Source organism: Bubalus bubalis, chromosome 22, assembly GCF_019923935.1.
Source record: "Bubalus bubalis isolate 160015118507 breed Murrah chromosome 22, NDDB_SH_1, whole genome shotgun sequence".
NCBI lineage: Eukaryota > Metazoa > Chordata > Mammalia > Artiodactyla > Bovidae > Bubalus > Bubalus bubalis.
Window position 1 is genome coordinate 38457452 of NC_059178.1, and position 16367 is coordinate 38473818.

Here is a 16367-nt window from a genome sequence, read left to right on the forward strand (position 1 = left end):
AGTGCAGGAGACTTGGGTTCAGCCCCTGGGTCTGAAAGATCCCCTGGAGAAGGGCATGGCTACCACTCCAGTATTTTTGCCAGGAGACTTCCATGGACAGAGGAGCCTAGTGGGCTACAGTCCATGGGGTCACAAAAAGTCAGACATAACTGAGCGACTAAGCACACACACACATTATATTTTTATGTTATGCTTAGATTTTGTGAGAGCTTCAGCAATATGAACATGTATGCTCTGTGTTTGCTTTTGTGAAACTCTCATTGAGGACCCTGCCTGTTACCACCCAGTGCCTCTGTATGAATTTCACTTGACATGATCCTCTTAGTTTTAGGGATAGGAAACTTGATCTTCTCTGACAAACCAATGTTTCTTTCATGAAGCTAATAGGACTTAACTGGTTGTTTGTCTCTACATTTTAGCTGCCTTAGAATTAGCACCGTATTCTAGGTCAGAATCACAGCAGCTTGATCACAGGGCATGATTTCCTAGTTTTGAAGTATTCCCTATATTTTCTTCTTTAAACTAGTGCCTATTTCTTAAAAGAACATATAATAAAGTAATAGAGAGGTTATAGCCCATGTTTTAGATGAGATAAGAAATGATAAAATGTGAGCTTGACAAACAAGACTGAGAAAAATCTGCAGATATGATCAGGGGTGCTGCTCATAACCGTGGGGAAAGCCGCAGAGAGCAGGGGGTAATTTTCCAAGAGCTGAAGCACTTGGTGACCACAGACTTTGGGAGAGTCAGATGAGCACGCCTGCATTTTAGTTGCCTCACCTCTCGTAAAATGAGGCTGTTACTACTTCCCATGATGATAAAGTGGTGGTTGTGAGGATCGAGTAAGCTTGTATTTATGTTAGAACAGAATTTGGTGCAGGGTAGCTATTGGGTATTTTCTATTGTTATTATTATTAAAAAAAAACAAGAAAAACTTTTTGAAATTACAGACTGTAGGGCTTTATCTCAACTCTCAGTAAAATTCTACAGAGCATTATTAAACAGAAATGGAAGTAGTGATCCCTGGAAGGCATTGTGGATTCTCTAAGTTAATTCATGTCAAACTAAATTAATTTATTTTTGATAGGATTATTAGACATACAGCAGGAGGATGCGCCTGGTGGAGCGAAATTTCAGCCAGTCATTTGACGTATTCTCTTGTGGGACTCTTTTAAAACTGATGGGCAAATATGAACTGGGCGATAGTATAATTAAATGAATTTTTAGCAGATTGAGCTTCTATAGGCAAATTATACTGATTGGCTCATCAGTATCATTTTGAAAGGAGATCCCAGTGGCAGCCACATGGTTTGTGGCTTTGTTTTTCCTTGCATTATTCTCCTGTCAGGAATAACTTGGAGGAATCTGTCAAATCATGCTTGTCACATGTGTGGATATCACAAAATAAAAAGGGAAACTGAACAGTTGGACAAGGGAATAATGATTCCAAAAGAAGTTTGGAAGCTTGGACGAACCACCTGCACCTAAAAAGATGAAATTTAACTCAGATAAATATTTCTCCAGTTTGTGGATAAAGCAAAATTTACCTGTTACCTTAAATAATCAAATATTAGAGGATAATGGGATTTCAGAGCCTGCAAAAATGGATTGAAACAAACACTAGTGCATAAAGATACATTTCTGTCTGGTGAGTTTGGAAAATATACCACAGAATTCGCATGTGGTTTCAGAAGCAAATGTTGAGCGATCTGGAAGTTTTTGTTGATTGACAGTGTGAGGACTGCTGAAAAAGAGCAAGTGTTCTGTTAGATTGTATTAATGTAATTATATGAGCTAGAGAAATGGAAGTAATAGGTTTACTATACAGATTATGTTTCAGTCAAACTACATTTGGAATATTTATCAATGGTATTTAACTAATTTGCTTTAATTAGGGTAGTTCTTAAAGATGTGAATTACAGATGACATTAGCAAATTCAAGAATATTCAAGGAAGGATGATTTGGGAGGTAGTCTGCAAGCTATTTCGGAGAAGGCAATGGCACCCCACTCCGGTACTCTTGCCTGGAAAATCCCATGGATGGAGGAGCCTGGAAGGCTGCAGTCCATGGGGTCGCTGAGGGTTGGTCACAACTGAGCAACTTGACTTTCACTTTTTACTTTCATGCATTGGAGAAGGAAATGGCAACCCACTCCAGTGTTCTTGCCTGGAGAGTCCCAGGGACAGCAGAGCCTGGTGGGCTGCCGTCTATAGGGTTGCACAGAGTCGGACACGACTGAAGTGACTTAGCAGCTGCAAGCTATTTTATGTGAGGATGGATGGAAGAAACCAAGGATCCATTAGCCTGAAAATAAAAGGCTGGGACTTTCCTGGTGACTCAGTGGCAAAGCATGCACTTGCCAATGCAGGAGACCTGGGTTCGATCTCTGGGTTAGGAAGATCCCCTGGAGAAGGAAATGGGAACCCACTCCAGTATTCTTGCCTGGGAAATTTCATGGAGAGGGGAGCCTGGTGGGCTACAGTCTATGGGGTTGCAAAAGAATTGGACACAACTTAGTGACTAAACAACCAAAGGGAGGCTGGGCCCCTAATAGTGTTTTCAAACAGGTGGCATTATATCATGTGAATAAATTACTGGATCCCATTTTAGAAATTCATGTAACACAGTTACCTTACTTTAGGCTTCCATGGTAGCCAGGTGGTTGTAATTGAATATTAAATAATTGTCACATTCAAAGGCAAAAACCAGGACTACATAGCAGAAGTAATAGGAAAGCAGAATTTTTGCTTGATACACAGAAGAAACATTGTAATAATCAGTAGGTTCTGAATAGGCCATCTGCAAATTTCTGTGGTATAAGAGTATTTCTTCTTCATTAAAGAGATGTCTGACTTTTTAAGACAGGTTTCATATGTATCTTCATTTAAATAATAATTAATGTTTTTCTTTTACATTTTTTGGAACATTGTGGAAATTCCAGGTCTCTCACTTATGTTTTCTTTCTATGTGTCAAAGGAATGTCAACTGTTTGTCAAGCTTAGAAAATTACTGAGGTAGAGCAAGCTTGCCAAAATCCCCCAGGAAATTAGAAGTCATCTCTCAGTTGCATAGAATTTTACCTGCAGATTTAGGTAGTGGTCACTGTCTGAACTGTTCCAGGCTTCAGAAAACTGTCTCTGTACTCTGAGCCCTGCTCAGGTTTTAGGAGGCTGAGCCACCAAAATAATTTTACTGTGAGAATTTCCTTCTGATGGACATTCTATAGATCGTAATTGCTAGAAAGTTCATCTTTAAGTATATGTTGTTGGAAGTAAGTTGCCGCTTCTGGTATTCTCTATTTTTGCTTGATTTGTAACACAAACACAACTGGATAATTCGTCCCCACAGGGTGCTTTTCTTCCTAGATAAGAGAGCAGTGTCTGAAAGAGTGCCCTGGTGGATAATCCCTCTTGTTAAACACCGGGAGGAAGACTTTGGGTTGGTGAAAGCAGATACGGGGTGGTGCAGGTTTACATCTGAATCCACAGGGAATAAATTTGACCATGATCGGGGATGGGGCCGGTGATATGTGTCTAACCTGATTTGTAGAAACCCTAGTGCAGCTTAGGCAGGAAATTGCAAAGAAAGACTCCACCTAACGTCCATTATTATTATTATTATTATTATTTTTCTGTAGCTCCCTTCTTTGTGTTGAAAAGATTCACGTTTCTAGGCTGTGCTCAAAGGAGGCATTTTTCCCAGCCAATAGTATTTAGCTAATGTTTACTAACACATGTTGCAGTAGGCAGTCATTTGGCATCCGGAAATAATCAGTGCTTTACACTCAAGCTCGCATTTAGTCCTCACAATATTTTTCTAAAGGAGAAAATGAAGAAACTGAGTTCAAGGAGGTTAAATATCCAAGATCACTCAGCTAGTGAGTAGCAGTTCCTGGTTTATCTGACTTCCTTGTTATGCTATCAAAATTCCTAATGTGCAGCAACTCAAAACTAACTTGGTCTCCATCGAAGCCTGCTTAATGGTGCTCTAATCTGATGCTACAGACGTGAATGAGGATCAAGGTCTTCAATCGCACGAGCCTTGCAGTGTCGCTGGAAGAATATCATTAAACAGATAATGCTAATTAAGGACAGCTGTGACAGGCGCTGCCATGGGAAAGTACAGGTTAAACCATTATCTGAGAGTTCAAGGAAATATCTGATTTGTCCTGAAGTGGGAGATTGCTGAGAGGGGGATGATGAGCTGGATGGTGCATATAATGTCTTGACTCCAGGCCCACAGTTTCTATGAGAGCCTTGTGCTCAAGACGAGAAGCAATTTAACTTAGTAGAAGGAGCAGACTTCTCTTGGCTAGACCCATTGACTTCCTACTGCCAGGTTTCAGGGACTCTTTATCTTCTTGGACACCTTTTCTTCTAGGTGATGTTGGCCTGACTTTCAAAGCTTTTATAACAAAATTTTGCATCTTTTAAGTCACACATTCACAGATACTACTACAGCATGTGATTTCCCCATAAAGTGCAGGCAAGTAGAGTAGAAAAATTGTGGGTGTCATCTCTGGGGCTTCCCTGGTGGCTCAGTGGTAAAGAACCCATTTGCCAATGCAGGAGATGCAAGAGACACAGGTTCGATTCCTGGGTTAGGAAGATCTCCTGGAGAAGGAAAGAGCAGCCCTCTCCAGTATTCTTGCCTGGGAAATCCCATGCACAAAGAAGCTGGTGGGCTACAGTCCATGGGGTTGCAAAGAATCAGACACGACTTAGCGACTGAACAACAGAGTATCATTTTTTATACCCTTAACTAGTAACCACATATGGTAGAAGTGAAAACCACCTCATTGAGGTATAGATATTGGGCGCTGGGCAAGGTATTATCACTTTTTATGTGATTCATTTTCTTATCTGAATACTACCAGCCATTCAAATTCATGTCTCATCAAAATGACATGGACCTTTGAGGTTTCTCAAGAAGAGTGGAAATAGAGAATGTTAAATATATGAAGGCAGGAGGAGAAGGGGAAGATGGAGGATGAGATGGTTGGGTGGCATCGCCGACTTGATGGACATGACCTTGAGTAAGCTCCAGGAGTTGGTGATGGACAGAGAAGCCTGGCATGCTGCAGTCCATGGGGTCACAAAGCGTAGGACACGACTGAGTGACTGAACTGAAATATATGAATCCAGGAGTCTATTGTAATTCAAGTAAAACCTCTGGAGACTTAGCAGGGATGAGGTGTCTAATATATATTTTTTTTATTGTATTTTTTTTTTTATTTTATTTTTTTATTTTATTTTTATATCTTTGAGATAGGCTCTGATGTAGTTGGGCTTCCCAGGTGGCACTGCTTTTATTGTATTTAAACATTGTCATCATCAATATTATCATGTGTGCAAGTCCTGTCCTACAAAGTAGCTTTATGACCTTGGACTAATTACCTCACCTTAGTGCATTTCAGAGGAAGTTAATCCTGTCTCTCCTACGCATTTCACTGAGGTGTCAGGGTCAAATTATATATATATATATATATATATTTCATATATAAGCAAATGAAATAATACATGTTGTAAGCAAACACTCTTTGATTGTAGAGAGCTATATAATGGTTTATTGTTATAACCTCCGATTCATTTACTGAATACATAAGACCTTAAATAGCTAAACATTTTAATGAACTGTCAATATGATTTAAGGGAAGATACTTTAATGTTTGAGAAAGATTTAAACCTGTATCATCAATGTGACTGTATTAATAAATTGTAGAAGTCATTTATTGCACAGTTAAATAAATAAGCTCAGAAATTTTTTTTCAGGGCCTGAAGGACCAAACCTTTTACCTTTATTTATTTATTTTATTTTATTTTATTTTTAAACTTTACATAATTGTATTAGTTTTGCCAAATATCAAAATGAATCCGATGAACATTGGTCTAATATGTTTATCTTCAGTTCAGTTCAGTTGCTCAGTCATATCCGACTCTTTGGGACCCCATGGACAGCAGCATGCCAGGCTTCCCTGTCTATCACCAACTCCTGAAGCTTGCTCAAACTCATGTCCATTGAGTCGGTGATGCCATCCAGCTATCTCATTCTCTGTCGTCCCCTTCTCCTCTTGCCTTCAATCTTTGCCAGCATTAGGGTCTTTTCGAATGAGTCAGTTTATCTTAGGGTACTGGAAATGACTTTTCTTGGTAAGCTTTAAAATGTTTGACGTATGGTATTCCTGGACCAGAAAAGTGCTGAAAGAATGAACCTAAAGCAGAAATCATTCTTAGCATGGCCTGTGTCCTCAGTGATTCAGCAAACATCCCTTTCCTTCTCTTTCTATATTGCTATCTTTTTTTGCAAGTTTTTTTTTTTTTCTCTTCATATGGGGCATGTAGAAATCTGGGGAAGAGCAGTCTGAGATAGACTCTTGTCTATCGTGTCTCAAAGTTGCATAAATGTACATATCTTTGAGATAGGCTCTGATGTAGTTGGGCTTCCCAGGTGGCACTAGTGGTAAAGAACCTGTCTGCCAATGCAGGAGATATAAGAGACGTGGGTTTGATCCCTGGAACAGGAAGATTCTCTGGAGGAGGCTATGGCAACCCACTCCAGTAGGCAAGAGTGGCGGACTACAGTCCATGGGATCGCAAACAGTCAACCACAAGTGAAGTGACTTAGCATGCATGCATACAGGCTGATATAAATTAGTCACATCTGTAAGGAAGCTGACATCCAGTGGGTTGTTTACCAGTTCTGCACATCTGTTCATGCCCTCTGGAAAATGCAAGGGAATCCATTGTTAGGGAGGCCACTGAGAGTATGTGTGCTTTGTGTCCTTAGCCATGGAAAGTCCACTTTGGTTTGAGCAGTGCTGAGTCTGCAGCCTGTTGGGAGTAGCAATGCAGGGGACAGAAGATAGTTGAAAATTGAAAGGACTTTAGTACATGAGAAGGAAGTATGAGAGGCGTAAGATCCAACTCTTAGGAAGACAGAGTCAAGTGGAATCACAAATGTAGCTCTAACACAGGAGAGCAATTTGTTTTAGAAAGAAAGAAAGGGCATTTTATGTAAAGATTGAACACTGTGACAGACTCTGATTTGTATAGAAGAGACAGTGATATCTGGCCAAAGGTTTCTAATTACAGCCTTCTCTTGGCAGCCTTCTCTCGGCTAATAATTCTAGCTACAGATTTTCTTTTGGAAATGGCAGTTTTAGGGGCTTGTTTTTGAGGAAATAAATTATAAAACAGCTCCATTTTCAGCAAGAAAATTTTTGAAAGGAACTAGAAAAGATCATTTTTTAGCCAAAGTAAATAATGTAGGAAAAAGAAAACAGAACTATTGGAAAGGAGACACAATTCATAGTTTTTGTAGAAAATGTGATTTTATACTTCCGTGCTATTAGAACTATTAAGAATTCAATTAGCTGTTCATATAGATAATAATTATCACAGCTCAGTGGCTTTTGTGTGTAGCAATAAAATGTGAGAATATTTTATGAAAAAGTATATTCAGAGTTGCAACCCAAAATATAAAGCACTTAATAAAAAGCCTATTACAGTTTATAAAATAAAACTCAAACATGGAACAATGTGTGTACATTTCCTGAAAGTTTAATTAGAATGTCTCATTTAATTCCAATCTAAGTTTCATTTAGAAATATAAAGACGTGAGCAATGAAAAATTTAGGAAGGAATAATGAGAGCCATGTCCTATCCAGAGAGTGAAGTGTATTGTAATGTCACACGTTAAACAGGGTGGTGCTGGCACAGGAGTTGACTGAAAGTCAGGGCAACATAGGGGCTTCCCTGATAGCTCAGTTGGTAAAGAATCTGTCCGCAATACAACACACCCGGTTTGATTCCTGGGTTGGGAAGGTCCCCTGGAGAAGGGATAGTCCGCCCAATCCAGTCTTCTTGGGCTTCCCTTGTGGCTCAGCTGATAAAGAATCCGCCTGCAATTAGGGAGAACTGGGTTTGACCTGGATTCCCCTCAGTCTGGCCTGGAGAGAAATTCCATGGACTGTACAGTCCTTGGGGTCACAAAGAGTCAGACACGACTGAGCGACTTTCACTTCACTTTACAGGGGAATGTAGCAGGAACTCTGGGTGAGCCCCAGGGACAGTGGTTTGCAGTTCATTTCAGAGGCCCTGAAAATTCCCGGAAGTGCCTTTGGCCATTAGAGGGAGTAAGTGCTGGGGGTTCTGAGCACTCTCATCACTACTTTGCGTGTGAAGTCCCTTCAGTCCTGTCTGACTCTATGCGACCCCATGAACTGTAGTTCACCAGGCTTCTCTGTCCGTGGGATTTTTCAGGCAAGAATACTGGGATGGGTAGCCATTTCCTTCTCTAGGGGAATCCTCCCTATCTAGGGATCGAACCCAAATCTCCTGCATTGCAGGCAGATTCTTGACCATCTGTGCCTTTTATATTGGGTTTCCACATTTTTATGTTGTTTTCACATCCAGAAGCGTTTTCATTGCCCTAATTGTAATATATGGCAGAAGATGCCTCACTAACCGTAAACCAGAAACTGGCTTATGAAACAAATTGTGTTGGGGAATCTTGACCTATATTAATAATAGGTGGGGGCTTAAGTTAATTCTTCACAAGGCTGCAAACAGATGCATTCTGGATTGATTGAAGGGATTAAAAATGAAAGCATAAAATACAAGAAATATTTGTAGATAATTATCTACTCTCTGGATAAAAGGAATGTCTAAACATAAGAGCAGGTAAAGCCACAGTGGAAAAGTCACATAAGTAGTTATGTGAAAATAGAATACTTTATGTGTCTTCATAAATATCCAAAAGTAAGTAACATAAAGAATACAAATCTGTTATTAACATGCCCAATAATGAATATTATTTTAATCTATAAATAGCTTTTTACACATTAGTAAGAAAGAGATATCCCATATGGTATTCATTTGAAAAAAAACTTTGTTCTCATTAGTATTTACAAAAGTAAAATTAGAGTAACAATGAATTACAACTTATTTGACCCACCAAGTTGGCAAATATTGTGAAAAAGATAATATTTAATCCTGGCAAAGTTGTGGAGAGAGGCAGGTTCAGTTCTGCTTGGTGAGAGTATAAATTGTTAAAATATTTTTCAAACAGTTGGCAGTGTATCAAGAGACATGACAGAGCTCATATCCTTTGACTCAATAATATTCTAAGAACATTACATTCAGTGTATTCTTTGGGAAATTATTTTTGGTCGTAAACTTACTAGTGCATTTTGTTTTCTGTAATATAGGTATGAATTTGCATTTTTCCATTTTTTTCAATCAGAAAACAAAACTTTTAAATTATCATTATCCATGGTGAACTCTAAAATTGGAATCTCTGTATTTTGTCATAATTGTATTGTTATTGCCCAAGACGGTTTGAACCTGTTTTGATTATCTGAAATATTTATTGGCCCTGTTACTAATCTTATTATGATACACAATCTTAAGAATTGTATAGAATCCCACTCTCTTCACTGCTCTATTGCATCCTTGACCCCTGTTTCTAAGAGGTAGGTACAAGGTGGAAAACGATTGGAAGAATATGTTAAATTCAGATTAAGTGTTACATAACCAGGAAGACATTTTCAAATGGTAGTTGTATTTGAATATGTCAAGAAAGGTAATCCAGGAAGAATAATTTTTCAGGATTTAGGAAACACTGCATAGCCAAGACATCGATTCCTGGCATGTGTGGGTGCTTCCTCAGTCTAACGTTGGGGGCTATAGTTTCCCTCTGACTGGGGCTTCTTCCCTCTGTTGTGTTTGAGTATGGCTGCCTGCTAGTCTGATTCATGTCTCTGCCATGTGTCATGTTATTTCAGTGCTATCCATGTTATTGTTCCATGAAAGTAATTTCTATCTTGTTCTCTGAATGCTCCCACAGCTAGTTCAGTGAAGCCTGTTCACACCCAGGACCCTCTCCTGCTCCGTCCCCTTTCTCTGTCTTGCAGGAACTGAGGGTGGCTTCTGGTGTTCTGGGTGGCTTCAGCATTTCCTTCCTGCCTCTCATCCACTTCGCGATGTAATTCTTCGCACTTCTACTTCCTTTGTAGAGTAGGATGTGATGTCATAGAGAAGGGGACAGGGCTATCCAAATTCTCTCAATTGCTGGGAGGAGCTGCCAAGGTGTGCTGAGGGGCCTGTACTCAGGAAGAGAAACAGGGAGTCCTCCACAGTGAGTAACCCCACTTTCGAGTGCACCCAACTTTCCATGAAAACCTTCCCCGGTACGCTGGAGTTTCCTCTTCCGCCCTTTCTGGATTTAATCAGTTTGCCTTTTGGACATTCCCAGTTCAGCTCAATATGCCTCCTTTCTCCCCTTTTTTCTCTGCCCGCTCTCTTTTCTGCCATCCTGTGTCTCTCCCTTCCAGTTTCCCTCTTCCTTGCTTGCTTACTCATGTATGTGTGTGTCTTTTGACCTTCTGCCCATACCTTCTATGAGAGACCATTGTTCCCAGCATTACCTGTCCTTGGGGGTGATGCCCACCCTGTATCTAGTCCATGTGACCACAGCATCGCCTTTCAGTAACTCATGAGTATGAACTGTTCTACAATACTGACGGTTCTTTTTATTTCAGAAATTCTGTTGGTTTTTTTGTTTTCATGTCTGTATCTTTCCTGCCTTTCTTTGTAACCTAATCTTTCCCCCTTTTCAGCTCTTTCATGCAGTTTCCTTCTTGCCTTTTTTAAACCAATATTTTTACACTTTAGTCCTCTTCCCTGTACAGCTGTGCCTATGTTTCTCCCCCCTTCCCTTTGATAGTTTTCAGTCCATCCCTCCCAATAGTCTCCTCTCTGGAGACAGTTTTCCTTCTTTCCTGTTGACATACTTGTTGCTACGCTCTTTCCAGTGTAGCATGTTTTCGATGTTCTTTAAAGAATTGCCATCTGCAACTAAGGGACTGACCAGACTGGGAAAACCGGGGACATTTTCTGGGAAATAGAGGCGAGAACAGAAAAGTGGCCTTAATGGTGAGGAAGGGCAGGCTGTGGATAATTCACTAGATAACCACAAGGAACAGAGCCCCAAGGAGCAGAAGCCTTGCCAGTGACCTTGTTGAAATTTACCCATTGGTAGTAGAAGAGATCACAGAGCTCTTTTGAATGTATTTGGAAGCCTTTTCAATTTAAAATTTGCCTAAAAACTTCTCAATTAATTCTCAATTATTATGATAATTCTGGTCTGATAATCATAGTAGTCATAAATTAGGACTCTAGAATCATTAAGTTGCATGGGGCCATGACTTGTGCACAGACTCCTGTACAGAAAATTTAAGTATTGGGTTGATCAAAAGGTTCATTTGGGTTTTTCCATAAGATGTTCTAGAAAAACCCAAATGAACTTTTTGGCTACTGCAATAGGTGTCATCTGCCCTTGGAAGAAGTCGTTGTGAAGATATGTGCAGACTTGTTCTCTTGTACCAGATGTGGTCCTCACAGCCCTTGTTCGTGAGTGGTGTGGGGACCATTGCTTACTGCTTTCACTACGTGTAGTTCAGTCCCTGGGTAAATAAAGAGCCTTGATTGCTAGGGCTGGTGGTCTAATGCCCGTGGAAGTAATTAACTGTGTCCCATGTTATTTCCCATACTTTGTTCAAAATATCCCCTCCACTCAAAAATAAGTAGGACAGATGGGGAGAGAAGGAAAATAGGACTCAATTCATAAAGCTGAGATGGGCTGAACCGGAAGAGGAAGGGGGTTTACTTGAAATGAATTGGAAAAGGCAAATGAAAGGAAACTGAGCTGAACTGGAAGACACACTGTAATGGGATACTTGGGTTTCTGTGTGCTTTCTCTCCATTTTGGCCACGAAGGGTTTTTGTTGTTTTTTAATACAGAAGTTGATCACACTATGAATCCAGTGAGGTTATTTCTGACTAGTGCTTTGTTCTCTGCTGTTGATGGTATTCAGGCTCATGTTTCCAAGCTTTTAGAAGTTTAGGAAACATTTTAACAGCCTGAAAACATGACTTTAACAATAAAATGTTAGCAATTTTAAATAAAGGAAATTATATGCATTTACTAACTCGGTGTTTTCAGGTTTCACATTACTTTTTTTTGTGGTGTATGCCTTTGTGACATTTTTGTAGAATGGCCCCTGTATGTTGCAGAAATTGCCATAAATGTTCAGAAAGAAATTATATCCTATCACTTGCACACCTGACATGTATTATGTAACCTAATTTTGGCATAATAGCCCCTTCCCCTTTAAAATTTGCATGATTCATACACATTTTCATCTTGTATGCTTCTATGCAGTAATCTAGAAGTCTTATGTCTGTCTTTATTTTTTAGGCACTAGAAAAACATCCCAACTCACCAATGACAGCAAAGCAGATATTGGAAGTCATTCAGAAAGAAGGGTTAAAAGAAACAAGGTCAGTATTCATATTTACATTTTCTGTTTTCTTTGATTAACAATTGCTACTGATTGCAAAGCAACAGATGTATGTAGGTTTTGATGTTGTAGTTGATTGCGAATTAAGTAGCTACCTGCAGATTCTTTGGTGACTGCCAAATATTTGAGTGACCCAAGATTTCCTTGGAACTACTTGTTCAGTTAATAAATTAGACTGATAGAGAATGTATTTCATTAGCAAGGAGCAGCACTGTGTGAATTCGCCTGTAATTGGAGTTACTCATCTTTCTTGTAAGAGAAGATTTTTGTTTCTGAAAGTGACTACTGAAAGAGAAACATTTTACAGTCTTCACAGATAGATTCCAGGATGTAAGATGAGCTCACTCTGATAAAATTCAAATTGCCAGTGAATGTAGTTGAAAATTTAGTCCTCTTATATTTAGAATTACTCTACTTGGATAAATTATTGAGTCTTTAAAAAAAAATAACAGTTTTATTGAGATAGTCATATATCATACCATTTGCCCTTTGAAAATGTACAATTTGTTGGTTTTCAGAACATTCCCCCAAACTGTGTGGTCATTACCACTGTCTAATTTTAGAACATTTTCACCACCCTAAGTGAACCCCATACCCATTAGCAGTCACTCCCAATTCCCTGTTCTCCCCAGCCCCTGGCAATCACTCATGTACTACAGTCTGTGGATTTGCCTATCCTGGACATTTTGTATAACTGGAATTATAAACTCTATAGCCTTTTGTGGCTGGCTTCATTTAGCATCATGTTTTCAGGGTCCACCCATGTGGTACCATGAATCAGTACTTCATTTCTTTTTGTTGCCAAATAATATTTTATTGAATGGATGTAAACTCCATTTTCTTTATCTGTGGTGATCTTTTATTTTTGTTTAGCTATGCATTTTACAGTGTTGGCTTTATCCAGTAGTTTAGGGCCATATAAATGATATTACTCAAAGAGAAGAAAGCAATTTGTTATAAGGTAAAATAACCATAGAGCTATCATATGTGTATCCACTCATTCATGTTACATAAAGTAAATTTTTTTTAATTGTATAATTTTGCCTACCTGTAAGTCATTGACAAGACAGTGGTCTCAGCCTGGTGAAAATTTAATCTGCTGAGTTACCTTTTGAATCTGGTAACTGAGATAGCATCTGCAGAGAGCAATCAATGTCCTCCCAAGACTAACTTTTCCTACAAAATTGGTATTACCTGAAACTCATTACTATAACCTGTGAGTCACATTGGCTTCTAGCTGTTTAAAATGCATCTCTTGCGAGTTTTACCCACGAACATCACAATTTAGTGGTATGGAGGACTCCTAGGTTCAGTTTTTCATCTCTGTTTTAGAGGCTTTATCTGCCTGTTCTGAAGAAGGAGCCCGAGCTAATGTACCTACAGTGTTTGCAATTATTGTTCCCCACAAAGTGGAGGTAACTTTGGGGGAGGAAAGTTGCTGACAGAGCCTAACAACTCTCTTAGAGGGGTCCCTTGCTTCTAAGCCAGACGTCAGTATAAGGGGCTCAGGAACAAAACGGGGACGCCTGGAAATTAATATTCTCCTGACTGCCTGTCCGAAATGTTTGGGCTATAGCCAGGAGAAAAGAAGGGGTACAAACCTAAAGATCTGAAATCCTGTTGAACGTGGGCTGAGCCAGCGCAGTCTACCAGTGCATGCGCTCGAAGCTTCTCCTATAAACAGACACTTGAAATGTGTTCATCATGATCTTCTTCTCCACAGGAGTGAGCAGGCCACTATCAGCTCTTATGTACCTTGAGATATAAAACTCCTGTACCATGGCCATGAGCAGCATTTTAATTACACTTAACCATTGTAACAGCTTTTTTTTTTTTTCATATTTTTTCAAGATGCTCGTCTTCCCAGAATGGTACATTAAAGGGCTTTGAGTATATGTTAGCAAACAAAACACAACTTCTTTAAAGAGGAAGAAAATTGAAATCGAAAACATAGCTTGTTCCTCTGTAAGTCGTTGACCCCTTCATCATCCCCGTCCTCCATAATTGTGTCCTGTGAAGAAAAAAAATGTCGTTGTAAGTACAGATGAACCTGTGTAGGACTGTTTAAAGTTACCTGCAAGGAACTCAGAAGTTAAATAGGAAAAGGAATAGGCCAAGAAAGAGACCATGGTTCTGTTTTAAGTTCTACTTTATAAAATCAACTCTGTGCAGAGGGCTTCACACTGTGCATTTTATGTCCCCGTTTCTTTCTGTCTCTTTGAATTCTCGCTCCTGTCAGGTGTGATGGTTCCTTACAACTGCTGTATCTGTAACCACTCTTCCCTTCTTTTCTAGTCTGCTTATTAGGATCATCTCTAAAGTAAAAGTAGTTCTCAGATTTTTGAGTTTCAGCTTTCCTATTGTATATTGCTTTAGGGAATAGGTTCTGACATTTATTTTTATTTTGTTACCTTTCAAATTCTTAAGTAGTTTCCAAGTATTTATGGAAGCGGAGTAAATGAAGTGTAACTGTATCTGTTTTTCTTAAGTAAAGTTACATTTAAAAATTCCATCATCATAAGGTCAAGCATAGCTGTTTCATTTCTAGGTATTTATTAATGATGTGCTTTTCAAGATGTGCAGGCTTTCAGATATGCCTGATTAACTGCAGGGGAGTGACTGTGAAGGTTACTGATGCGCCCATAACCCCCCGGGGGTCTCCATGAATGAGAGGTCATGTTAGCGGCCCTCCCCCAGTCCACCGCTGTGCCTGGCATTTCTGGAAGAGAGAGGATTGGCCCTTTATCCATCATCATTCCAATGCCATTTGTTTTAAAATAACGCCATTTCTTTCCAGAGCTGGGTTGCTGGGGGGTGGGGGGAGGGTTCTTCATCCTGTGTGTCAGGCAGGTTTCCTATAACACTGGACCTCACTGGACTCTAAATTTGTCCTTGTTTGTCTTCCTGCTGGTCTGTGAGCTCCTTATGGGGAGGGTACCCCCACACTCCTGGCACTCAGAAGATACTCAGTAAATATTTGTTGAGCAAACATTCTTCCTCAGGATGTTAACTTGCTGGTCCTCAGTGATGCCTTTGGCTTGCATTTAAAGTTAGAAGCTGCTTTTTGGCATTACAGGTTGTATTTTTCAATCCTATTTTTAATTGTTTTAATCAAAAAGAATCTACCAGTTTTGAGGGAATTCCTTTAAATAGATGCATGCCGATCGCCTCTGACAGATGAGTGGTGAACACGTGAGCTTACTGTGCCGTTGCCTGTTCTCAAACACTGTAGGTGCCTCTGGTTGACACTTAAAACTTAAAATAAAAAATAAACCAATAATTTTGGCAAAGCTGATATGTTTGTGTTCGATAGATGTGATATTGTTCATTTATTTATTTTTGACATTTTATGGTACCTTTTCTTCTTTCCCAGGGACACTTCAAATTGCATAATTTTCATACAGGATAAAAAGAGAACAGCTCTTTTATATCATGTTCTGTGTATCTTCTTCAAGTTATTGATGAAATGTGTAGTGTTTGGTTGCACTCTATTTGGGAAAGCTAGACTGAAATAAGAACTCCCCATGTGGTTTTTAAAAAGGTATATAAATGTAGTAAATTTTCAGAAGAACATAAAGTTTTTGTTAGAGAAAATTAATATGATCATGGCAAGATTTCCTAGAATTTTTTTAATGAAAATATATTTGGTAAGTTTTAATTCCCTTCTGTATAATAATAGAAGATCTTTATCAATATAATTTTATTCTGGTCCATCTATATTGTACTTGCTTTACTGATTGAGTTATTTCCAGGCTTCTGTTACTTTGTGCTAATGAGTTGTCAACAGTTGATAAGACAAAGCTGTTTGGAATGCTTTTCAGATGATCAGAATCTTATAATCAATCAAAGAGCCATGTTGCTTGCACAGAGAGGATAGAAATGTGCATATTCCAGACTTCAGCTTTTATGGATGGATATTTGATATTCCTGTTTGGACTGCTTGGCTAAACATTCCCACTTCCTGAGGGAGAGAGGGTGCTACTGTGGACTCTAGTCTTGTCTGCA

The 16367-nt window shown here is 39.2% G+C and overlaps 1 protein-coding gene across 5 annotated transcripts in view; it reads left to right on the forward strand.

The window, feature by feature from the left end:
* Positions 1-16367, forward strand: part of ASXL3 (ASXL transcriptional regulator 3) — a 196425-nt gene that overhangs the window by 21818 nt on the left and 158240 nt on the right. For all 5 annotated transcript variants that reach the window (XM_044934439.2, XM_025273151.3, XM_044934440.2 and 2 more), the window contains exon 2: positions 12260-12342. In XM_044934439.2, coding sequence (XP_044790374.2) covers positions 12260-12342 — 83 coding nt within the window. The remainder of the gene's footprint in view (positions 1-12259; positions 12343-16367) is intronic.